Source organism: Cherax quadricarinatus, chromosome 22 (genome assembly GCF_038502225.1).
Source record: "Cherax quadricarinatus isolate ZL_2023a chromosome 22, ASM3850222v1, whole genome shotgun sequence".
Taxonomy (NCBI): domain Eukaryota; kingdom Metazoa; phylum Arthropoda; class Malacostraca; order Decapoda; family Parastacidae; genus Cherax; species Cherax quadricarinatus.
In genome coordinates, this window is record NC_091313.1 from 28,463,958 (window position 1) to 28,491,807 (window position 27,850).

General features: G+C 41.1%; 1 protein-coding gene across 1 annotated transcript; it reads right to left on the reverse strand.

Moving 5' to 3' along the window:
• On the reverse strand, positions 1-27,384 carry LOC128689715 (uncharacterized). Its single transcript, XM_053778107.2, has 5 exons — positions 27,244-27,384; positions 14,251-14,748; positions 13,296-13,501; positions 12,141-12,315; positions 1-347 (listed from the first exon to the last, which is right to left on the reverse strand). Exons 1-5 carry the CDS (start codon positions 27,250-27,252, stop codon positions 345-347), a joined length of 891 nt encoding a protein of 296 aa, XP_053634082.1. The 5' UTR covers positions 27,253-27,384; the 3' UTR covers positions 1-344.
• Between the last annotated feature and the right edge of the window lie 466 nt (positions 27,385-27,850).

The following is a 27,850-nucleotide window of genomic DNA, read 5'->3' on the forward strand; positions in this document are numbered from 1 at the left end:
AAAACAGACTTGCATGTAAAGTATTCAAAGATCGGAGAAATGGTTTGCATTGTGTGCAATATTCAGGGGCACCGAGGTCATAACAATAGTTAATATGAAGTCTAAAATGAATTGTTACACTCTTCAAGAAGAGCTCCTGATGAATACCTACGTGGATCAGATGTGATGACTGAGGTCAGGACCAGCTGAAACCTCCAAAACAACTTTTTAATAATTAGTTAAATTAGGGAAATGTACGCAACGGTGGGTACTGATGATGAGTGACGAAAGATAAGCTTCCTCAAGACGACTTGTGCTTCAGGTAGTGACTGTGTGTGTCGCTCTCGCCGTAAGAAAGGTAGGAATCACTGCAGGAGAAAAATACAGAAGTAAATATCGATTCAAAAGCTATGGATATATATATATATATATATATATATATATATATATATATATATATATATATATATGTATATACATACACATATATATATATACATATATATATATATATACATATATACATATATATATATATATATATATATATATATATATATATATATATATATATATATATATATGTGTGTGTGTGTATGTGTGTGTCGTGCCGAATAGGTAAAAGTTGCGATTTTTGCTTAAATATCAACGTTCTTGGGCTAAATTAAATTGTGCTTGTTATAATAAGGTTAGGTAAGTTTTCTAAGGTTCTTTTAGTACAAAATTATTAATTTTTACATTGCCATAAATGAAAAAAATATACCTTTAAACGTATAAGAGAAAATTTTAGAAAGGACTTAATTTTTAATGAGTTCTTGATAAATGACCTATTCGGCACGATATATATATATATATATATATATATATATATATATATATATATATATATATATATATATATATATATATATATATATATATATATATATATATATATATATATATATAATTGTAACTATGCAAGACAAGCTCAAGTACTTTCGCACTTCTCGGTGCGTCATCATGAACTATGCAATGTTGCAAGGCAGCAACAGAAGGAGGGGAAGTTCTAAGGGGTTAGAAAAAGCTTGGGGCTGGCTATTATATCTTCTAATTTTATACTTGACATCTCAAAAACTCTCCTACCCCATATGGGGAGTAGGGTGATGATGGCGGTGTGGGATTGGCATCGACCGTTGCCCACATTCTGAGAGAGGCTGCGGCCGATGGCACCCGCACTGCTCTACTCTGAGAAAAGCTTCCCCTCCTTCTGTTGCTGCCTTGCAACATTGCATAGCTCCTGATGACGCACTGAGAGGTGCGAAAGTACTTGAGCTAAATATTTCCACCCCTCCCCCTGTGGTTTGTCTTGGATAGTTAAGATCGCCTGTCTGCGATTGTTTACAATATAATTGTAACTGTTACTATATCATTACTATACAGTATATTCATTATTTTTTTAATTAAGGAAATTAATTATAGGTAAATTAAAAACATAAAGGGGGAAATTGAACACGCACGCACACACACACAGACACACAGACACACACAGACACACATACACACACAGACACACACACACACACACACACACACACACACACACACACATACACACACACACACACTAGGAAGTTTCAAGGCGGTGGTAGGATGTAGGTAGGATGCTGCCACCACCATCTCTACCACAATTACTACCTTGCTACACGCAAGGTAGTAATTGTGGTTATTAGTATTATACCGAGCGTGCAACTGTAGCCTCCATTATATACACCCAGATGTTTTCTTAGTGTGTGTGTGTGTGTGTGTGTGTGTGTGTGTGTGTGTGTCTTCGGTTTATGTGTATATATGTATGTGTGAGTGTCAGGAGTGTTTAATATATATACAATTATAGTGAAAAAATACATTGAGCATTATTATATTACATGAAGAAATTTTGTAAACATGATAATATGGACCAGGATGTATGGACATGCAAGGTAATTTGTTAAAAAATATAAGGAATATATATATATATATATATATATATATATATATATATATATATATATATATATATATATATATATATATATATATATATATATATTATTCGTTATAGATAGATATATAATTCGTTACCTCTGGAATTTACTTACATATTAATAGCAGAAAATAATATTCAGAAGAAAACTTACTTTTATATAGCGTGAAGCCACGCAACCTACGGACAAGGACACACAACATACGGACAAGGACACACAACATACGGACAAGGACACACAACATACAGGTGAAAACACTCGGCAAATTTACAATGCAGCACAAATGAATAAATACAAACTAGGAAGATAGATCTTGAATAAAAGATAAAAACAGAAGGACATATTTACAAAAGAATTTCGATTGTCCAGTACGCAACGAAATTTGGACCTTTTTTTACCTGTTTGTTGTTTATGACTAAGAGGATCACTCAGTTGTTAGGAATGATAAAAAAGTAAGAGGACAAAGTTCAAGGCTATTTTGTATATATATATATATATATATATATATATATATATATATATATATATATATATATATATATATATATATATATATATATACATGCGTTCATTTTTGCCAGTAAATTTTCTTATTATTATTGTTACTAAATTTTGGGGAAGCGCTAAAACTGTAGGGTCATACTACTAAGATTAGCCCAGTAAGGCGTCCTCTTTTAGTATTTATCTCCATCTCAAAGCTTAACTAACCTAATTAACCGCAATAAAATTTTCACTGATTTTAAACATTTTGCTGTACATTGTGTGTGTGTGTGTGTGTGTGTGTGTGTGTGTGTGTGTGTGTGTGTGTGTGTGTGTGTGTGTGTGTGTGTGTGTGTGTGTTTATATACAGTTCTGTGTAAGTTAGCGTTAAGTCGGGGGAAAAAATTAAGCGATAGAGTGTCAAGTGGAACGGTCATATGTAAATACGTAATAAGGTACAGAAGCACAAATACACTACAATGATGTCGTTGGTCGGGTCAGTCTGTGCGTGTCGGCAGTAGTGATGTATCGCGTCTTTTCCCCTCCCCTCGTCAGTGGTGTCCGGTCACAGAGAACACAGTCGTATACATATGTCAGTGACAAAGGGTATTCACTCATTAGTCAGAGTCACTGTCCATACCTCAGTTAGAGACACTCAGTATCTACTAGTTTATTTCAGTTAGGGACTATCTCTGCTTGAGATAGTGATGGTGATCACCATAATAATCACCGATAATGGTGCTCGGAGAGTATACTCGGTAAGTCTGATCACTGATACTGATTTTTAAATTCCACTTACTTGTTGACTACCACCTGAGTGTTAAATCCCACTTGCCTGATGACTACCATCTAATTGTTAAATCCCATTTGCCTGATGACTACCACTTGACTGTTAAATCCCACTTGCTTGTTGACTACCACCGAACTGTTAAATCCCACTTACCTGATGACTACCACCTGACTGTTAAATCCCACTTGCCTGATGACTACCACCTGATTGTTAAATCCCACTTGCCTGATGACTACCACCTGACTGTTAAATCCCACTTGCCTGATGACTACCACCTGATTGTTAAATCCCACTTGCCTGATGACTACCACCTGACTGTTAAATCCCACTTGCCTGATGACTACCACCTGATTGTTAAATCCCACTTGCCTGATGACTACCACCTGATTGTTAAATCCCACTTGCCTGATGACTACCACCTGACTGTTAAATCCCACTTGCCTGATGACTACCACCTGACTGTTAAATCCCACTTGCCTGATGACTACCACCTGACTGTTAAATCCCACTTGCTTGTTGAAAGTCCAAGTTGATTGTTGACAACATTCAAGTGGACACGGGGTCTTAACCTCTGTCTGGAAGAGGCATCCAAGGAAAAACAATAAAATGGGAAGAGAAGAAAAACTAGAAGGAAAAAGGAAGAGAGGAATTGGAGAAAAAACAATAGGAAAATATAAAGAGGTGAGGAGAAAGTGGCGTGGAAGAGAGAGAAGGACGAAGAGGAGAAAGAGCAGGATGAAGAAGGGAAAAAGAACAGACGGAAGAATAGGACAAAGAAAAAAAAGTGGAGGAAGAAGTGACTATCCCCCTCCAAAATGATGTCTCCAACATTAATATTAAGATACTGTAATCAATTATTCTCTCAAATGGTTCTAAATTTCTTCCCTCTGATCTTAGTTCTCTCTCTCTCTCTCTCTCTCTCTCTCTCTCTCTCTCTCTCTCTCTCTCTCTCTCTCTCTCTCTCTCTCTCTCTCTCTCTCTCTCTATCTATCTATCTATATATCTATCTATCTATCTATCCCTCACTCATCTCCACCTGTTTTCCTTCAGACTCATAATCCTACTATAATCCACCTCTCACGGTCCACTTTAATTCTGAACCACAAAACTTCTAAATTTAAATCTGTATCCCCTCTTTTGCCTTCAGTAATCTTTCATTCAGTGCTACTACAGCTCCCGTTTATGCTCTTCATCTTTCATACACACCTCACTTTATTCCTTTTCTCCTCCACATTCAAACTACCCCATGCAGTTTCGTTTCATCCTCATTTCTCCTATTTCTGTCATTACTATAAGCCCTTCTAGGAAATTTCACCCTCTGCGTTTCCCACCTCCAACAGCCTAACAAGTCAAAACTCTGGCCTCGGTTTGCAGACGGTGGCTCGAGCCTTCACCACTCCTCGCGCTGAGTCACTCACATGGGTGTAGCACCTCACATAAATAATCATTCATTAAATGCGTAATTATCATTCAGTCAATGCATAATTATTCAGTCGCTGCATAATAATAATCATTCAGCAAATGTATAATTGGGGATAATCAGCACTATATTCCCAGCATTTTCTTCCTTTTCTACCACACGTAAAGTTGCGGTGGAAGGATTTTAAAACCGATTTTTTTCTCCCATTAGGAATTAAACACAAAATATGACAAAATGATACGTGTTAGGCACCATATGTTGGAGTAAAGCTGCGTTTAAATGTAAATAGAAATTTGTAGACTTTTCCTGCCATACTAAATGGCCATTAAACATAAATGGGTGAAAATAGCACACACAAAAACACAAAACAATTAGATATTTTTTTTACATGAGCAATGCAATTATATAGGCAGACAAATACTTAGACGGACAAACAATAGCACAGAGCACGAGTGACACGAAGACCACTAAACACAAGCACAGTAACGGACGCATGGACGGACATAGCGTATTTACAAGTCGAATGCTGGAAACAAGCGTGGTGTGGGCACATGAACTGCTCTCCACCTGCTCCATCACTGGTGCTCCTGATGGGCAAAGGTTGGTATCTGCTCCATCACTGGTGCTCCTGATGGGAAAAAGTTGGTACCTGTTCCATCACTGGTGCCCCTGATGGGCAAAAGGTTCCTACCTGCTCCATCACTGGTGCTCCCGATGGGCAAAGGTTCCTACCTGCTCCATCACTGGTGCTCCCGATGGGCAAAGGTTTCTACCTGCTCCATCACTGGTGCTCCCGTTGAGCAAAGGTTGCTACCTGCTCCATCACTGGGGCCTTTCTGATGGAAGAAGTTCAAAACCTGCTTCCTCAATGAGGCTATCCTAATGGAAAAAGGTCGCTTTCTACTCTCTTAGTATGGCTTCTGATGAGAAGAGGTCGCTGTCTACTTCCTTCGGTGTGGCTTCGTGATGGAGAAAGGTCGCTGTTCATGTGTTCCACAGGGAACTTATTTCCCAACAAGCAAGACGACAACAAACACTGCAAGGCTACCACTAAACTACTCCGTACAACGTAAGACCGGTGCAGGAACACGTTGGAAGCTCTGGGTATAAGGATGTGGGAACACAAGGAAAGACGGAATGAAAATAGAGTTTTGGTATATTCTAAATATATAGCATATGGAAGTTCAGAATGTTGAAGCCAGAATACGAAGTCTTACAGAATTTGAGAGTTTAAGTAGCTGTAAGAAAGATATATATATATATATATATATATATATATATATATATATATGGTGAAGAAAAGAAGAATAAATGGCTTAAGACCACAACACTGTCTTGGAACAGAAATAGACTGGTATCTGCGGTCTTAGTTTGCCGAAAAGTTGAAACAATATTTACTGGAGGTGGAAACTGTCAAATGATGAGGGAACAAACCACGGTACGGGCGGGGATTGAACTCACGGTGGGTGAGCCGTAAAACTCCAGGCAGACGCGTCGGTCTAGACTAGAGTTTCATGACTCGCTCTCCGCGGGTTCAATCGCCGTCCGTACCTTAGTTTGCTTGCAGTTATGTCATTACGATTTCTTGAGTGATGAGGGAAATGAAAAACTGTTGAAAAGACAGGTGAGATAAAAAAAATTAAAGACTGTGAATCACTGTAACAAAGAAATAATTGCAGCAAAAGAAGGGAGAGGGAAAGAGAGAGAGAGAGAGAGAGAGAGAGAGAGAGAGAGAGAGGGAGAGAGAGAGGGAGAGGGAGAGGGAGAGGGAGAGGGAGAGGGAGAGGGAGAGGGAGAGGGAGAGGGAGAGGGAGAGGGACAGAGAGAGAGAGAGAGAGAGAGAGAGAGAGAGAGAGAGAGAGAGAGAGAGAGAGAGAGAGAGAGAGAGAGAATCAATAAATATGAGAATTGAAATGATAGGAAACGAGAGTGGGGATAAACTGGGTAAGAACAAGAATGGGAAATAAACAGGAGAGGAAGAAAGATGGTATGAAGCGGAGAACGAAGACTTGGTTAAGGTGGGATGGGAGCGTAGTTTTTGGAAGGAAGGGAGAGGGAAGGTGAGGGAGTGATGTATAACTGGGATGGAAGCAGAGGTTTGGGGGAAAGCAGGTGAGGAAGGGAGGAAGGAAAATGCGTAACGCACCTTTCCGTCAAACTGGAATGGTCGTGGGAAAACTGGTGATGGTTTGAGAAAGGCTGTTCGAAGCTAAGAAGATCTTCTTGTTCGAAGGATGCCGTGATATCCTTCAGTGATGCTGCTCCGTACAATTCTCCATCGTACCCGTTAACACCGTCAGCTGCTAATCCAACTCCACCAGCACCTCCAAAGACACCACCTCCAGTTCCACCGGCGGTCCCAAACGGACCACTACCACCGACAAACCCAAAGGGTCCACCAGCTCCGCCTCCAAATCCTCCACCAGCAACCCCGCCTCCAAATCCACCACCGCCGCCTCCAATTCCACCTCCACCAGCCCCGCCTCCGACTCCACCTCCACCACCACCGCCTCCAATTCCACCTCTACCAGCCCCACCTCCAAATCCACCACCGCCGCCTCCAATTCCACCTCCACCAGCCCCACCTCCAAATCCACCTCCACCACCACCGCCTCCAATTCCACCTCCACCGGGTCCAAATCCACCTCCACCACCACCGCCTCCAAATCCACCTCCACCGGGTCCGAATCCACCTCCACCTCCACCGGGTCCGAATCCACCTCCACCTCCACCGGGTCCGAATCCACCTCCACCTCCACCTCCACCGGGTCCGAATCCACCTCCACCTCCACCTCCACCGGGTCCGAATCCACCTCCACCTCCACCGGGTCCGAATCCACCTCCACCTCCACCGGGTCCGAATCCACCTCCACCTCCACCGGGTCCGAATCCACCTCCACCTCCACCTCCACCGGGTCCGAATCCACCTCCACCTCCACCTCCACCGGGTCCGAATCCACCTCCACCTCCACCTCCACCGGGTCCGAATCCACCTCCACCGGGTCCGAATCCACCTCCACCTCCACCTCCACCGGGTCCGAATCCACCTCCACCTCCACCTCCACCGGGTCCGAATCCACCTCCACCTCCACCGGGTCCAAATCCACCTCCACCACCTCCACCGATTGGTACAATTATGGGTGGACCCACAATTACACCATCCCCGAATCCTCCTCCTCCTCCTCCTCCACCTCCAAAACCGGCTCCAAATCCTCCAGCACCAGCTCCACCTCCACCACCACCGCCTCCTCCTCCTCCTCCACCACCACCACCACCACCACCTCCTCCTCCTCCTCCTCCTCCACCTCCTCCAGCTACAACAACGGCGAGAGGAGAAAGGAATCCAAGTCCTGCAAGTCCGGCTAATCCAGCCAGTCCGGCTAATCCAGCCAGTCCGGCAATCCACAACATTTCGGATACCTGCCATAATATGGTTTTAATATAAGAGCTTCAATAAACATTATATGCTGTATAAACTGTGGTAAATTTAGACTCATTAATGGGTGATTAAAATATTTTGACATGTAGACAGAGTAGACAGAATAAAAGAGGAATGATTGACAGATAAAGGAAGATGTGAAGGAGGTGGAAAGTTGTAAAGAACAGCAACACTGAAGTGTTGGTGTGTTGAGGTGTTGCTGTCGTGTTGGTGATGGTTGTGTTGTGTGGTGTTGCTCTCATGGTGTTGGTGATGGTTGTGTTGTGTGGTGTTGCTCTCATGGTGTTGGTGATGGTTGTGTTGTGTGGTGTTGCTCTCATGGTGTTGGTGATGGTTGTCTTGTGTGGTGTTGCTGTCGTGTTGGTGATGGTTGTGTTGTGTGGTGTTGCTGTCGTGTTGGTGATGGTTGTGTTGTGTGGTGTTGCTGTCGTGTTGGTGATGGTTGTGTTGTGTGGTGTTGCTGTCGTGTTGGTGATGGTTGTGTTGTGTGGTGTTGCTGTCGTGTTGGTGATGGTAGAGTAGCGTGGAGGTGTTGAAGTCATGTAGGAGATGGTAAGGACAGTCACAGAAGAAGGAAGATGTGACAGTCACCACACACCCACAGTGGTCCTTGAGGGCCATGCTCAAGGATGTGACAGTCACCACACACCCACAGTGGTCCTCGAGGGCCATGCTCAAGGATGTGACAGTCACCACACACACACACAGTGGTCCTCGAGGGCCATGCTCAAGGATGTGACAGTCACCACACACCCACAGTGGTCCTGGAGGGCCATGTTCAAGGATGTGACGGTTACCACACACCCACAGTGGTCCTCGAGGGCCATGCTCAAGGATGTGACAGTCACCACACACACACAGTGGTCCTCACGGGCCATGCTCAAGGATGTGACAGTCACCACACACACACAGTGGTCCTCGAGAGCCATGCTCAAGGATGTGACAGCCACCACACACACACAGTGGTCCTCGAGGGCCATGCTCAAGGATGTGACAGTCACCACTCACACACAGTGGTCCTCGAGGGCCATGCTCAAGGATGTGACAGTCACCACACACCCACAGTGGTCCTGGAGGGCCATGTTCAAGGATGTGACGGTCACCACACACCCACAGTGGTCCTCGAGGGCCATGCTCAAGGATGTGACAGTCACCACACACACACAGTGGTCCTCGAGGGCCATGCTCAAGGATGTGACAGTCACCACACACACACAGTGGTCCTCGAGGGCCATGCTCAAGGATGTGACAGTCACCACACACACACACAGTGGTCCTCGAGGGCCATGCTCAAGGATGTGACAGCCACCACACACACACAGTGGTCCTCGAGGGCCATGCTCAAGGATGTGACAGTCACCACTCACACACAGTGGTCCTCGAGGGCCATGCTGAAGGATGTGACAGTCACCACACACACACAGTGGTCCTCGAGGGCCATGCTGAAGGATGTGACAGTCACCACACACACACAGTGGTCCTCGAGGGCCATGCTCAAGGATGTGACAGCCACCACACACACACAGTGGTCCTCGAGGGCCATGCTGAAGGATGTGACAGTCACCACACACACACACACAGTGGTCCTCGAGGGCCATGCTGAAGGATGTGACAGTCACCACACACACACACAGTGGTCCTTGAGGGCCATGCTCAAGGATGTGACAGTCACCACACACACACACAGTGGTCCTCGAGGGCCATGCTACAGTATCTAGTTAATAGGTTTTGTTTATTCATTCAATTTAAAAGAAAAAAACATTGTTGGAGTTTAAGACAGGTATTTAGTGTTAATTAAGGGAGCAGAGAGACGTCTACATTACTGCCATATGAACTCCCACTGAAAAAGTGTTTAAATATCTTTAATTTGGCGATAAATCCTTAAATGAGTGAGACACATGGGCAACACTTAGACATCATTATTTTCGAAACGTTCCGCCTGCGCAGAGAACTTCTTCAGTGGAATAACGACGATTACATTACTGGAGATAGTAGAAAACGTGAAGAGGTTATTTTGAGGCAGTTATCTTTCAGCCTTGATTAAAGGTGCTCACATTCCTTTACCCTTAAACAGAGACATAAGACCAGAGACATACATTGGAACTAGAAGTGAAGCATAGCAGTTAGAGATGATATCACAGGTGAGCGGGGCCCACTAGTGGAAGTAGAACATGATGAACAGTTGTCAGCCTCTGCTTTAGGCAAAAGGGACTGACCTACTTCTATGAAGGCTGAAGGACTGATGATCTCAAACTTACCTTTCCACATCGTCTAACGTCTCCGCTACTATAGTCGCTTATATTTTCAATTAAGGAAGCCTGGTGCGCAGACGGAACGTCTTGGTAATTAAGATACCCAAGTGCTTCGCATATTACGTACCCAGCAACTTGTCGGTATTGTTTATCATTTATAACATGATAAAGACCAGCATTCCTAAGTTGTCGCAACTGTTATATTTGATTAACTTCAAGGTTAACACACAGACTGGTGTAGCAACACCTCAGGTTTAATATAGACTGGTGTAGCAACACTGCAAGTGTAACATAGACTGGTGTAGCACAAATGGCAGGAAGGTAGAGACGACTAAAGAGATAGGAAGTCTGAAGTTGAAGATAATAACATTTATATGTAATACTAGTCTTTAATTAATGGTCCCGTGAATGTCTAATTAAAATAGTCAAGGTGACAGAGACTGAAATTTAAGAAAAATTAATTTCATGCTTTATTTATCATTTAAAAATATTAACAAATTTAAAGAAAATAATTTTTTATTTAACATAAATTTATTGTGTTTATTTAGGGATGCAGTTATTTTACACAACTTTAAATCTGCTGTTTATTGGGATAATGTAAATTGGAAACGTCACCTAGAGGAGCAGAAAATATTACCTTTGGAATGAAGAATAAAAAGTCACAGTACAGTGGTTGGGACAATTCCTAGAAAACTCTCACATAAGAGAGAGGAACGTCAGGATGACAACGTTCCGGGGCCGACAGAAACGTCATCCTAACGTTCCTGTCCTAAACGAGAGTTTTTGGTTAATTGTCTTTGGGATACCCTCATAGGTATCATCTAAAGATTCACTATGTAGTGTATTTGTTTATAAATGAGATTATAAAACCTAGCTGGTGTTTAACCACAGAATGGGTCGTCATCTGAATGTGACCTGTGTTAAGATACACTACGTTTCCTGACTAAAACTATTAACACCAGTGGTACTAACAGACTACATACAAAGGGAGGTGTTTTTCTCTGTCTATATACGCTGAGAGTTTGCGTTAATTCCTGTTTTAGGGATTAATGTATTCTCGACTGTTAGTGTGCAGGTTAAACGTAGCCTTAATGACCTTCAGTATAGTCGATAGACTTTAAATCCAATTAACTAACCGACCAAAGGCTCTAATAACGCTTATATATAAGTTTAACCTTATGAAATATGCTCTCTATTTAATATAGCATTCCTCTCTATCTCTCTTTCTCTATGTTGTATTCTGGTTGCTTCTTATGAAAGGAGGATGACCCACCAAAGCCGGTTGACTCATTGAAGCATGGTCAACCACCATAATAAGATGACCCCACCAAGGTAAGGTGGCCCACTAAGGTAGGGTGACCACCCAAGATAGGGTGACCCACCAAGGTACAGTACCTGGTGGTACTGTACACAAATATCCTTCATAAAGTATACACTTACGACGACGTATTAGTTCCGACTAGGTTCTTTCTCTCTAAACAGGTCCTGTCGTTCTTTCCTAAAACTGTCAGTAGTCTGTCGTTTCTCTTTAATAAGTGGTCATGGTTTCTAGTTTATCTCTAAGCAATGTTCATTGGCGTTATTGCTCTCTAAACATTATCTACGGTTCCTACTTTAGTGTTCATAGTGTCCCTACTTACTGTATACAGTGTCCATGGTTTCTACTCGTTTTTTAACGTGAATCTTTAGATTCAGTTTCACCTGTACTGTATTCCTGTTCTCTACACGGCACTTTAGGTGCCTAAATGCTTTGGCGCACCTCAGTATACGGTCTTACCTCGTAAACTTCTGGTTCGGAAGAGGAGGCGGCGCTGAAGTCACAGGGTGCAGCAGCACAGCCGCGGGCCTGGTCCTGTGCTTCCAGCATCCTGGCAGCCAATTCAATTCCCTGTCGAGCCTGGCTGGTCCAGTCAGACAACCGGTTGGCGTAGGTGCTCATCGCTTCACTCCACCTGCAAGCGATGCACAGTTAGGTAGCGTTCGTGTCTCGAAGTTCACGAAAGGAAAGTAGAGCCGCCACTGCTCCTAACTCTTCGTGAAAAGCAATATAGGCTACCTAATTTAACCAACGAAATTATGGGATGGGTGAAAAGGCATACTGCCATGGAGTATAAACACAATACATTATTTATCATGGCGAATGTGGCACCATCTCTCACGATTCTTATTTAAAACGTCTGTAAGAGTAATTTATTTACAAAATAATGAAATATAATTATTACTCTATATAATAATAAACATCTCAATAATATCACGTTGACATCCATTTTTGAATTAAAAATTAAGGAAAATGACTATAATTCTCAAGACACGAGATGAAGAATAAGGTGTTACTGGGACAACGTTTAGCTTTGTAGACTAACTTGGTAAAGCTCCACACAGAGCGAAACGTTGTCACAGTAAATGTTTTTCCTGAACTTGCGTTTTCACCGTAAAAATTATAGGAACCCCTTTCTTAATTCTTTAACTCTGAAAATAGATACCAGTAGGTTATTATTTAGATAGTTATTATGATTTAATGTAAAAAATATAATTCAGATGGAGAAACAACACCACAAATTTCGTACTTCTTTTCCTACGAATTTGTGAATTAGTCATTCTAAGGAGATTAATGCACTAATACAAGTACTATGACATGTATTAAGTAAAAATTAGTAAACAACTGGACGCTCAGCGAGCACTTGGCTCCAATACAGTGTCGGGTGAGACAACTGAGCAGTCCACCTTAACCTCCAGGTAACCTGATGCCCCCGTTAACCAAGTAGTGAATAGGTACCTTGGTACCTATTTACTGCTCTTGTGGTTGTCATTCTTAGCAGAGGACAAATTCTGATAATGTAGACGGAAAACCACGAGGATGGTTCTCCTGTCCACAAATGTAAATAGGTAATCAACTGTTTATTTTTTTTGGGTCAAGACGCATTCCTCTCACCTGGAGTAAGACTCAGGGTACTTGACGTTCACGTAATGTTTGCGGCTGCCCATCCACCTGCCGATGCGATCAGCAAAGCCACTGACGGCGTTGCTGATGGGTGCTACGAGGTAGTTGTTGACGGGACGCACGAAGTAATCTCTGAAAGGATCGGAGACGAGGTCCATCGTCGACCTCCACATGTCGTCGATAGTCCGAGCTGTTGCCTGTGTGTGAGGAGTTACTTAGTGAATTTGGTGCGTGTGTGTGGGGGGATGGCGGGTCGGGGAGTATGCCTCTGTGAGCTTGTACGAGAGGTAGGAATGATGGCAGTCACATCTTGATCACAAAAGCTCCAACCCGATTAAGCATTTCCACCTAGTATATGTTCTCAGAGCACCGACTCAACTTTTTCGAAACATCTGAAATCTTCCTGTTGAAAGTCTCTTAGCTCAGCGCTGGAGCTGCTACGTGTCAGGACCAAGGTTCGAGTCCCAGTCCATTCTCCTGTTTACTTCCTGACAGTCGTTTATTACGACTTATCTTGAGTTTATGGACTTCAAGGAACCTACCCTTAGATCATAAGCTCTTCATCTCAAGGTAAAAAAGCTTATGATCCAATGAATAGGAGCTTTCGAAGCTGATTGCCTATTATTCCCAAGCGCTGTATAACCTCTACGACTCACAGATTCCATTTATATATTTTTTCCAAACCAATTTTAGGAATTTCCAATTCTCCACTAAATTTAAATATATTGTTAAACGAACAATTTTGAATAAAATGCCCAGCCTTATATATTGTAAAGAATCTTCCCGTGATTATAATTATATATCCACTCGTCCAGCACCACTTCACTAGCTTAATCCCATCTATATATGAGTGAAATATGTTGCCCACGTGTCTTACCTACCAACCCATCTATATATATTCTATTTGTTTACCATCTATTATATCCTAAATCTAAAAACCACTAACCTCGTCACTGATCTCGGTGAAGAAGCCTCTCAGCACCTTGTGGAACTGGACTGCTTCCTTGCCCTCGAACATATCCTGGAAGGAGTCAAGGAGGAGCGTCATGTACATCTGTAACTCAAGGTCTTCTCTGTACGCTCCCAGCAGACTGTCTATGTAAGCCACAGTCTGATGAAGCGCCTTGTTCTTGATAATGGGCTTCACCGCCTCCTTCAGAAGCTTCATGGCTACAGCCAACTGCTTCTTTTCCATCTTGAAGGGCAGGTTAATGGGTATATTGGACACTAGGAACTCTTCTTCGGGAGTCAGTTCGCTGGTGGCGTTGGCCTCGAGGTGGGTTGGCTCGAAGGTCTCCTGTGTTGTATCGGCTTCTGTTTCTTTGTAGGGGTTTGTGTCAGTTAGTGCGGGGTTGAGGGCCTGCCAGGGGCTTGCGCCCGGTTCTGAGGCCGACGCGCACACGCCCATGAACACTAGGGCGCTTACTAGCGCCAGCAGTCTCCTCTGCGGAGAGACAGATGTCCGTTAATAATGTTAATATTTGTGGTTAGAGAACAAAATTAATCCCAGAATCAGTTTTACAGAGACGATTGAGGTGAGAAATTATTATTTTTATTATTATATTCAGAAACTTGTACCAAACATATATACAGAACCAACATAATCTCCTGAAGGGGATTTATTGTTTTCACATTTTCCTCTATATGCGATTATATTCTCATCATTTTATCTTGATTATGTTACTTACGCAATATAAACACTGGTTAGTCCCTACTTTTTAACTTTCAAATTTCACACTCAGTGTAGTGGAAGAATGAGAGGCAGGTCTTGTTTCTACAGGACTTACAGAAAAATTCGCCCTAATGGGAATTTTAGCGTGATGCGGATTCAGTTACTGGGCTCATAGAAGTTGTAGGGAAAGAACCCCTGGCCCAAACTTTCCCACAAAGAGAACCATAGCGAAGATGAAACACGACGCTCTGTTCAACTCCAAGGTTCAGAACCTCGAGGAACATTAATTAAGATTAATTATATGCACAGATAACCCGCACATAAGAGAAAGATAGCTATGACGAGGTTCCGGTCTGACTTGGACCACTGACTAATCAATGGTACAAGTCGGTCCGAAACGTCTTCTTCAGCTTGTCCTCTGTGCGGATTATTTGTGTGTTGTTCCAGTCATGGTATTTGTAACAATTTGTTGTTTAATTATATGAACTACGAAGGCCGTGTGGAAGTGGTGGAACTCGATACTCCGTCCCCCAGTCGAGGGACAGAGGAGCATCATAAGAAGGTCACATTTGTCACATTTGTGCTTGGGAGGAAGAAAAAATCATGTTCAGTGGTACATCGATGTGGGTCATTCAGCGTAAGACGTGGTGGAGGCTCGATCCTCCGTCTGCGCTTCCTATGTGCACTCACCTAGAGAAAGAGTTCAGAGGAGGAAATGGAGAATGGTAAAAAAAAAAAGGTTTATGCTCTTATAACCATTTTAAATCCCCCCATAAAATAGGCTGACGTAAATTATAGGTCCTCCCACAGGATGCGACCCACAATAGTTAACTAGCTCCCAGGTATCTGTTTTTCTATTAAGGTGTCCCGTAGTTCGGTTGCTAGCGCACTCAGCTCACACACTGAGACCCGTGGTTCGATCCCCGGTACGGATGGAAACATTAAATAAGCTGTAACATGTACGTGTAGAAGATTGTTATTATTGATGTTGAAATTGTCCATACATCTCTCCTCATCATCAGGTTCGACCCCCACGTCGTCTCGGGTGTGAGACGAACACACTAACCATTTCTCTGCCAGGATTTAAAGCACTTGAGAGCCTAAATAACCCAAAAAAAAAAAAAGGCACAATAACGTGACTGGACCGAAACGTCGTCGTAAGCTCCTCTCTTCTATGTGCGGGTTATTTGTGTACTTGAGAGCCGGTTGTCTTTTTCGTTTAAAATGCCTCAGTGTACCAAAGCTTATGAAAAACTCAAAAAAATTAATTTAACTCAGAACAAACCATCAGTCAATTCGAAATATACTTGCCTTATAGTATAGTGTATATATATATATATATATATATACATACATATATATATATATATATATACATACATATATATATATATATATATATATATATATATATATATATATACATATAAATATATATATATATATATATACATCTATATATATATATATATATATATATATACATATATATATATATATATATACATATATATATATATATATATACATATATATATATATATATACATATATATATATATATATATATATATACATATATATATATACATATATATATATATATATACATATATATATATATACATATATATATATATATATACATATATATATGTATATACATATATATATATATATATAAATATATATATATATATATATATATATATATATATATATATATATATATAAATTTGTGTATACCTGAATAAACTTAATTACTTACTTACTTATTTTACCGTATTATATATACAGATTGCCCTGTAAATTTTTCATTGAACAATTTTCTATGGTTTACTTGCGAAATGTCAAAGAAAACGACCTGGACCAATTCTTTTAGGTAAGGCTTAATTATAATAAATATTTGGGTTGGTGAACTACAGTGTATTTTACTGGTGATTAACTGACTTATACTGTGATTTAAATCGTTAAACATTAACAGATATACATAAAAAGTCTATATACTATACATAAAAAGTTGAACCATATTTGGGCGACAAATGAAGATTTAATAATTTTTTTTTTTCGGATTTTTAACCTCGGAAAGGTATCCACCCAGGATAACCCAAGAAAGGCAGTGTGCCATTGAGGGGACTGTCTGTCTTATTTCCATTGTGGTCCTCAAACTTGCCCCCAAGGATGCGACTCACACCAGTCCACCAACACCCAGGTACCTACTTGCTTGCTAGGTGAACGGGACAACAGGTGTAAGGAAACAGGTCCATGTTTCTACCAGTTCCGGGGGATCAAACCACAAACACAGCATATGAAGCGAGAGTGTTGCCTAGCAGGCCGCGTGTCATCCACAAGTCCCATCGGTCCATATAAAAAATACAATTATCACACTTAGTAATATATGTATAAATTACCTAAGATAACCCCAAAAAAGTCAGAAAAAGTAAGTTTATTCGGGTATATAGAAATACAGTTACATAGATTATTATACATAGCAGCATATGTACAAAGAATCTAGGATAACCCAAAAAGTCAGACAAAAAAAGTGATATATTTCCAATGGGATCCTTGAGTAAAGGATCAATTATTTTAAAACAGGAACGTAAAACGGAGTAGACTGACTGATTCGCAACAGTAATTACAGTATAGTGTAGGTCATGTTAGGTTTGGCTAGTAATCAGATGTGTTATCACGAGGACATTGTCTCGAGGGAGTCTTGGTAATTAATGATTTTGTTGGGATTATTAATCCGAAGAGTTAGCAACGCAGGATAACCTAATGCAGTGCGTCATCAGGGACTGTCTGTTTGATTTCCATTGGTCCTTTAATCTTCCTTTCCCAGGATGCGACCCACAACAGAAGACTTTCACCCTAGATCCTGCTTACTATTATGTGAGCAAGGGCAGCAGGTGTAAGGGAACACGCTCAACTTTTCTCCCCAGCCGGGGATCGATCCGGGTCCCTCACTGTGGACTAAAGACACTGTCAACTGTGCCACGAACACCTATTTCAGGAAACACTTGTCCTCTTTCCTGACAAACCTCACCTAACCTGACCACGAGCTTCATATTTCAAGCAGCGTAATTCCACTTAACGTGAAACTGTAACGCGAATCATAAATGTAAATCTTTAAAAAAGATTAATCTGAGTGTTGAACAAGGAGAGTATTGTCCTGTAAGATCCCTGGACCACGCACATCACTGCCAGGATGCTGGCAAGAATGTCTCACATCCGGGGAGAAGTTCTGGACGCTGCTTCTCCTGAAACCGCAGCTGCGGCCTCCGCAATAGAGAAAGTAGGTCATCCCTGGCGCAGGTCACCTTGCAGAAGGCTGTCAACTGCATACCGATATCCGTGGCCCCGTTATCTCATTTTAATTGATTTAACCTTTTGTCCCTGGATTGGTTGGTAGCGCATTCAGTCCACATACTGAGTGTTCGTGGTTCAATCCCCGGCATGGGCAGAAACGTTGGGCATTTTTCCTGTTGTAGGTTGCATCCTGGGTGGCAAGATTAAAGGACATCCAATGGAAATAAGACAAACAGTCCTTGGTTATACTGAGTAGTTAAAAATCAGAAGAAAATCTTATATTATCCCCTTTCCCAGTGAGTAAACTGTGTGTTACTCTTCAATGGAGGGGAAAAGTGGGATTTCAGTAAATATTTCAGTATAGTTTGAGTTGCCCAATATTCAGCAGTAAGACCTTCAGCTCGTAACCTAAAGATTTTGGGTTCAATTGTGGGAGAAGTGAGACGCGTAGGCAAGTCTCCTAACACCTAAGGCCCCTAATCACCTAGCAGTAAATAGATACTTGGAAGTTAGTCAGCTGGTGTGGGTTACAGTGAAAGAAAGGACTGTTTGAATTATCTTGGATTATTAACCTTTTCGCATTAATAATTTAAACAAATAAAAAAATAATTCTCTATAGAAGTCTAGTACATGCGGTTCACGAGCCAAGTTTGTGTACACACTTAAATGTGTTTGTAGGGGTTGAGCTACAGCTCGTGACCCCACCTCTTAACAGTGCGTGCGTGCGTGTGTGTGTGCGTGTGTGTGCGTGTGTGTGTGTGTGTGTGTGTGTGTGTGTGCGTGTGTGCGTGTGTGCGTGTGTGTGTGTGTATGTGTGTGTGTGAGTGTGTGTGTGTGTGTGTGTGTGTGTGTACTCACCTATTTGTGCTCACCTATTTGTGGTTGCAGGGGTCGAGTCATAGATCCTGGCCCCGCCTCTTCGCTGATTGCTACTGTGTGTGTGTGTGTGTGCGTGTGTGTGTGTGTGTGTGTGCGTGTGTGCGTGTGTGTGTGTGTGTGTGTGTGTGTGTGTGTGTGTGTGTGTATGCGTGTGTGCGTGTGTGTGTGTGTATGCGTGTGTGTGTGTGTGTGTGTCTGTGTGTGTGTGTGTGTGTGTGTGTGTGTGTGTTTGTGTGTGTGTGTGTGTGTGTGTGTGTGTGTGTGTATGTGTGTGTGTGTGTACTCACCTAGTTGTACTCACCTAGTTGTGTGTGTGTGTACTCACCTAGTTGTGTGTGTGTTTACTCACCTAGTTGTGTGTGTGTGTACTCACCTAGTTGTGTGTGTGTGTGTGCGTGTGCACGAACGAACGCATACATATATATGCCTTTGAATGCGTGCGTAAACAGAGTAAATCCGGAAAATAGTGTATGACATGTTAAAGGTAAAAAGCAAGAATCTTATAAAGTTACTAAGCATCCATCTCACAAGGTTCTTACATCTTCGTCTTTACATCGTCATGTTAAATAACCGGAAAACGTTTCAGCTACCCAGAGAAAGTCCCGAGAGAGTTCCGTGCCATTAATGGAAGAGAAAGTGAGTAACTGTACAGACTTACAAAAACTCTCAGCCGGAGGCCAAGGGGAAAGAGGATGTGGGAGGAAGCCAACGAAAGACTCGTTTCTTTACCCCTTCTGTTTATTCATTATCACTCTTTATTCTATTCCTCCCTGTCATATTTTTCTTCTAGTGTTCTTTATGTACCCCTTCTATTATCCCACCACATTTCTCAAGCTAGCGTTCTTCTCCAGCCAGAGAGGAGGTCTTAAGAAAGGGGTCTCACAGCGCATAATACTAACAAGAAAAGAGTGATCCTGCGTTATTTAACGAGGTAGAAAGTTAGATCCGGTACGCGAGCGTTTGCTCCATCACAGTGTCATCATCTTGACTGAGATCCGCCCAATAGGGTACCTTCCCTTGATGAACACGATACCACCATCTTCGTTGATCTAGCGGATCAGCTGCCGGAGACATTGCGTAGCGGTGCAGCTTGACTTTGTCGGAACGAGAGCGGAAAACACAGAAGCGATGAGGGAAAAGAAGAAACGCGTAACACCCGAGTTAAAAATGGGGTCGAATTTTGGGAGAAGGAAAAGAAACTGAGCAGTAAAGAAGAATCAGAAGATTTAAATTCGAATTAATTCCAGAGGTTTAATAACTAGATAACACTAGAAGGATCAACAGTGTGGCTTCGATGGGAGTTCTTACATCCTTCCCCAGGACCCAACACACAACAACTACCGACCAGTTCCTAGAGTGATAATTGAGGGATTTGAGAAGGACTCCTCAAGCAAGGGTCAGAAGACCTACTGCTGTGGCCTCCATTCTTATTTACGATGAACAGACCAGAAAGTGCTAAAAGACTTACCCAGAGGAAAAAAATGTGATATATGCATATTATACACTATATACATACATCATTACAGGCATAAGGTCATGCAAGTCTAGAGAAGCGACCCACTACACTTCCGCGTGTAGTTGCGCGGCTCCTTGAAAGGGGGAGGGGGGCAGAGGTCACCACTAACAGTCACTCTAGTTACTCTCTACCAACACTCACTGTAGTAACTACCAACAATCACTGTTGTAACTCTACCAACAGTCGCTATTTCCTCTCATAACCAAATAGTCTCTCTTGATACTAAAATAGCAAATCATTTATGACACTTAATTTTTCATAAATTTCTAACTTACAATTGCTCAAGTAATCTACAAGCGGAAGCCGCTGTCAAAAAATATATATAATTTGTGATGTTTATAGTAACGGGTGATATTTTAATAAGACTTGCTGTTACTAGTATTGTCGTCCACTGGAATTTCTGCTGACCAATGGTATCCCCGGGAAGGGTGAGGGAAAATTTTCATATATAGTATCAGTGTTTTACTAGGATAAGCATTTATGTAGGAGTGTGCATGTTAGCGCCATCTATGATTGAGGTCCTTTACCCGGGGGGGGGGAGGATTTGCCTGGTAATATTTGTTGACCTTTGTCCTGCAATATCCTCTTGAACTCTTTTATTTATAACAATTATGTTTGATTTTTTTTTTTTTGGTCTATGTTAGGTTACTAGTAATGATTTCGCTTTTACCCAGATTCACGTAATCTGGTGTTACTTTTTTCTTTAAGGTCTTCAGCCTTTGTTTTTCTTTAGTATATTTCAGGTTAACCTGTCTGTGTCTCTTCTTAGCCTACTGGTTTGGCATGGGTCACCCAAACCCTGCGGGTAGAGACAATTCGATTCACTGATGCCCGTGACTTCACTTTCATTCGTCTTCTGGGATGAATGACAATTGGACCTACGCAGAGACTTTGTCAAACATTGACTGACAGATCGTTATCTATACCATCCTTGACCCACTGAATGTGTCAGTTCTGTGACTACCCGGCTGTTTCTTGTCCAGCGGTCTTTTCTGGCAGGCCCATTAACCGTCTTCTCCGGGATTACCTTGTTATTAGAGCGGTCCAGACTAATGTATTTTTATCATCTAGGACCTCTTGTAACCTCAGCGTATTCAGAAGCCCATCAGTGGACCTGCAAGAGCCATAGAGCTCTCACCAGTACATCAGATTGCTCTATGTTCTTTGAAGTTATTTTCGCAGCCTTACATACTTTACGTTTTGTCGTTTTTTCATTTCCTTGTGTATGTATTGAATCATTTTCATTTATTTAATATTTATAAAAAAAATTTAGTCGGTATTGCTTCCTATTTGATATTTTCCACATTTTTCATAAATGTGAAAGGAAGACTCAGCGAATATATATCGTAGGAAAGTCGACGTTGCCCTTAAATCCTTACACAGAACAAGGGTCTCTAATATGGTTGATTTTTCTTGATTCAGGCATAATTCATGGAGGGAACGTCCCTCCTCCGCGCCCCAAGCGGACGCTCATAGTTATAAGTAATGGGACAACCATACATCCTAATAATAAAAATTCGAGGCATGCCGTGTGGTTCGTTGACGAGGCTGCCTATTATAACTTCTCGTCATTACTAAACAACATCCCGTTATACATCGTGACAGTCCTGTTCACGGTTCCAAAGCCCTGTTTTCCTGCGGTTAGAGTCCTGCTGCTATGATTTGTTTCCTAATTTTGGTCTCCCGTTACTGTTTCCCGAGTCCCGTTCCTTATTTCAGGATTTCACTCCTGTGCGTCCTGCATACAGAGTCCCATTCCTACATTAAAAGGATCCCGTTCTTACTTCCACAGTCCTGTTCCTGCCTTCATTCCTATCTCAGATTTCTTAGAGTATCCTCTTCTTCTGAGTGACAGATGACGTTTCGCCCTAGACAGGGCGAAACGTCATCAAGCCTGAATAGATTTGATTTAAGCGAAACGTTTTCTCATACAACAGCTTTCTCCTACTCGAGTTGTATACTCCTAGTTGGTCCACTATTCGACATTAACTACACGCATCAAGCTTTTAGCTTCATTAAACAACGGAACAGAGTTTGTAAATGTATTCTAGCAGTCCCGTCTTCTAAATAAAAGTTAACTTTTTTTAAGAATATATTCAACGGCATTTGCGTAACTGTCGTACCCTATAAAATAGTTATAACTTGAACTAGCCATGTTTTCCCTGTCATATTTCATCACGCAGGACGGGTTGCGTACCTAAAGTAATGAAATCTGTCAGTCTTAACAGGGGAAACTTAAGTGGAACCAAAGCAGAAAGGTGGTGAGTTATTGATGGGGGAGCGTGGAGAGGTGAGATGGGAAGGGGGTCGCATACTGGTGCCTACGGCAGTGTGTCGGTAGGTAACCGCCTAGGTGTGGCTTCAGCAGCGTCTGGAATAAGTGGGTCATGTCCCGTAGTTCGTGGTTGATTCAACCCTCACTCCCAAATACTTCACCCATAGATTCCCACCAGAGTCTGTAGAGTTTGACGCTTGAGAAGAGTTCGATTATTATTATTATTATTATTATTATTATTATTATAATAAAAAAGAAGCGCTAAGCCACAAGGACAATACAGAAGAGAAGAGTTCGAGGGAGAGGAACACGTTGTGGCTGAGAGTCTACAAACATCTGCGTTTGATTAATTTGCACCAACATACACTTTGATCCGTAACTTGTTTAATGGGCTAGCGGTTTTTCCCTGTGGTTAAGGCAGTGGAGGAAGCGCTTTCTCCGACGGAAGAACGTGTCAGTGTCTTGTGTCAGCTGCAACTCCTGGTGGCGCTCACCTCATGAACTGTAGTAACTGCATAATTCTTCTTCCTGTCTGGGTGGAGACACAGCTATGTTGCATGTATCACTGGCATACCCAGAATAATCTACACAGTTTTATGGATAACAGTTGTAAAATCATTCAACCACAAGTGCTTCATTCTTCAACCTGTCGTTTTATTAAACTGTTTATATCCCAACCCCTAGTAAGTTTGTTGGGTTTAAGGGCAACTGACTGTACGAGAGTCGTTGAGGAGCATCGCACCAAGGTACTAACATTAAACATAAGGCAAGTTTATGCCTTAATACAGAGAATAAATTATTACTGCATAAACACTGATGGATACAAATCTCTCGGTGTAATATACATACACCAACGCATACATCCCGCTTTTTTGAAAGTGACTATATCGAATTTTAGCTAAAAAATTAAGTATGTCAGAAAATGACTCCAGCTACTCCGAAACGTCGAAATATGCATATTCAGTCAACGTTAATATATGAACACGTATTAAGTTTGCACATTCAGGTGAGAATTGAGATTATTCTTCATACGCTCAAGTGTTAATTATTGTTTTCAAAGGGAAACGCTGTAATCATGCAGGGAATTGGCCAGTAACGAAGGTTTAGATGCGATGATTATTTTTAGCCTTAAATCCGTGTAGGTTATTCTGAGTAAAGTGCTGAAGGTGCGATCCTCTGCTCGTCCATTGTGAAACAAACGAGCTACTCTTGCAGCCTTTGTGAGGGATCAGTGACCGCTGAGTCCACAGATTGCTGGGCATGTTGCCATCAAGGGAGGAGCCTCGACCAGAGGTATGTCTCGAACTGGATGTGGGTTGTTCACCTTGGCAGTGAACCAAGACCCTGCTGGCCTCGTAACATGTGTGTCATGAGGTCTCTAGGTGTGGGTCAGAGACCAACAGGCGTGGGTCAAGGAGGTGTGGCCGCACGATCTGGTTCCTACCCGGTCTACTAAACCAACGTTACCGACTATGTTATTTAGCAAAATTAGATACATTTGCAGTGTGTTGCTACCCTATTCAATGCGACAGTTACACAGTGCGAGCAAAACCTAGTTGTTTCCCCATAATATTCCATCACGCGGGATAGATAAAATATTTAGTGCTCAAATCTGTCAGCCTGAGCTGGAAGACATCAACAAGGCGATGAGGATATAGTCAAATATTCCATTAAAGGTTCTACAATTAAAGGAGCTTCGAAGGCTCCGTTCCAGCAAAGCTGGAGTTACTATTACTTGGGAATTAAGTTGATGTGTGAGGTCCGGGGAACTGGCAGCGCTATATCTCCACTTCAGGAATGAGGTCAAAGCCCCCAGTGAACTAACGGTATTCTTTTAACTATGTAAATACTGGGCGAGTCGCTTCGTTACGCTAACATTACAGGTTTAATGAGTCGCTGTGACTTCTAATAAACGAGGCTGGATGTGTGTGAAGAAATTGGTTTAATTAAGGAACTTTTTAATAGACTAAAACATTTAATAATACATAAAAATATATAATTAAAAGTAAATAAAATTAATCGTGGACTTAAAATTCCAGATAATAATAAGACATAATAATAAGCCATAATGCACAGAGAGCTTCATGGGTAATATTTTACGCTAGATTTTGTAATTTTCAAAGATGCTACTATTACTCGGTGATTACTTAAACCCAAACAGGCTGACTGATCAAAAACCGGGAGGCGATTAGTTAACAAAGATCGAGCCTCCACTACTAATCGCGCTCAATAATCATCACGGGTTTAAAACTTCATATAAATAAAAAAAAAATGTAAATTCAATTAACTTTTATTTAAAGCAAATAAGAAAAACCCATCATAAGAAAAAGTATTAAACCAGAAGAGCAGGAATCTCGTGCCATGAATCACGTAATGGTTTATATCTGTCCAACACACACCTGCCTTCTCATTATTACTAATAACATTAATTTTTCCTAAGTAGTTTAAATCGTCTTGGATATCTTATTAACAATGTCAGCTCGTTCATAATATTACCTGAGGTAATGTCTTAGATAATCGGTATATATATATATATATATATATATATATATATATATATATATATATATATATATATATATATATATATATATATATTATTTATATATATATATATATATGTATATATATGTCGTGCCGAATAGGTAAAACTTGTGATTTTGGTTTAAATAGCAACGCTTTTCTTGCCGAGTAAGACAAGCGAAAATTCGAGTATGCAGCAATTTCGCAAAAATCATTCTAAACCCAACGGAAAAAATATGTATCATTATGTTTGTATATTATTATTGTAAACTTATCTAAAATATGTTTAGTTGGATTAGGCTAAATTAAATTGCGCTTATTATAATAAGGTTAGGTAAGTTTTCTAAGGTTCTTTTGGTACAAAATAATTAATTTTTTCCAATATCATAAATGAAAAAATATATCTTTAAACGTAATAGAGAAAAGTTTAGAATGGACTTAATTTTAAATGAGTTCTTGCTAATTGACCAGTTTTACCTATTCGGCATGATTATGTATATATATATATATATATATATATATATATATATATATATATATATATATATATATATATATATATATATATATATACATACATACATACATACAATACATAGAAGTTACATAGTTACAGGCTCCCAGTTCCTGCAATTCGATTTTCCCAAAGAACTTACCTCACTTTCACGATCATCGCTAATACTGGGGGAAAAAACTGAAGATGCAGAGAGTGACACAGCACAAGACATCTAAGGAGGATTAAGGAAACGATGGAGGAGAAAGTAATCACCAGGAATCACATTGAATCTGAACATGAGTCGGCGGAAACGTGACTGGTCATACGCAGAGACAGATCGACGTGTATGGTGGTGAAGGAGATTCAGCTGGCTTGGTCATACACAGATGAGGCTGATTATGCTAAAGTTACCTCTTGGATGAATCCAGCCAGAGTTTTGCATGTGTATGCTGACGAAGGGCGAGTTATATGGAGACTGAAGCGTCTTGCAAGGAGTGCAAATAATCTCGATAAGAGAGGAGCGGATTTGAAGGTGTTCCCACCCAACTTATTCAGGGGAAAGCAAACTGATGCTCCTCACGGAATAGAAAATACTGAAGGATACCTTGAAAGACCGAATTATAAGGTATTGGGAAGACGAACTCCCCCCCCCCCCAGAAAAAAAAAACTTAAAAATCACTTTGAAGGCGGATTTCCTCAGACAAAATTTAGAGTAAATGTTTTATTTTTGTACTTATGAAATTTAATTCTCCAATACACTCCAAGTGTCGTGCCCTTCGTCGTTAAGTCAAAGATAAGATTTATGTAAACGTTGACAGGAAAACGTTGACAGGAAAACGTTGACAGGAAAACGTTGACAGGAAAACTTTTATGAGTTATCAGTTATCGTACGAAAGAGGTCTGCCTCACAGGGAATGTTATCAAAGGATATATTATGAATATCACTAATAAATGATAAGATTATAGTGGGAGGGGGGACAAAACACAGCCTTGCGGAACACCTCGAATGATACGAAAAAGATGAATATACTGAGACATTTATAACCAAGATTTATATATCATCAAAGAGAAGGGTTTTTGAGACTAACATAACGATGCCATTTTCAAGTTGTTTCTTCAAACAGAGTAGAGTTCTCTATACTGCTGGAAAAATCGTCACTCGGGGGCGTTGACCCCCGAAACCCTCTCCAGGTATAAATTATTTACAAGTGAAGTAGAACCTCCTGTATGCACACTCCAGTTGAGTATAACCACTCAAAATCGCACACTTACATGTATCATCTTGTTCAGTAATTCCTCGGGGCCTCCCGAGCAATAAAGAAGTAATGGATTCAAGGCTGGAGACTCAAGCTGGCGGTGCAGTCCCCTAGTACCAATGAACACAAGGCGAAGGATAGACCCAAACTGATCTGCCGGATATGATCTTCCCTTTATAAACTGTGTGACCCGCGTTACCAGATCTCCGTCGCTGTCTCACAGGCTTTCGTTGCGTTTCAGTTCGGGCCGCTTTCTGTTTTCTTCAGACTTTCATTCTTTCAAATCGTACTGAAATATGTTTTAAATCTATTAACATGAAACTTATTAAATCACCATCACTAAATTACCAGCAAAGAAACAGTTATATTAGTTTTAATACGGCTGTATATATTTTCCTCATTTAGGCATCCCTGTGTGCAATTTAGGTCAGTGGGTAGCCAATCAGAAGCCTTCACTAACCGGTAATCACAAACCAGCAGCCAATAGCTCAACAGCTACAGCTCGCCAGCTCTGCATTGTTTCTTTTCATGAATGCCAACTAGATCGGGACCAGTTCTATACCGATTGTGCTTCCAGGTTCGCGAGTGTGTTTCCGGCACATGAGAAAGTCGATCACAGAGGC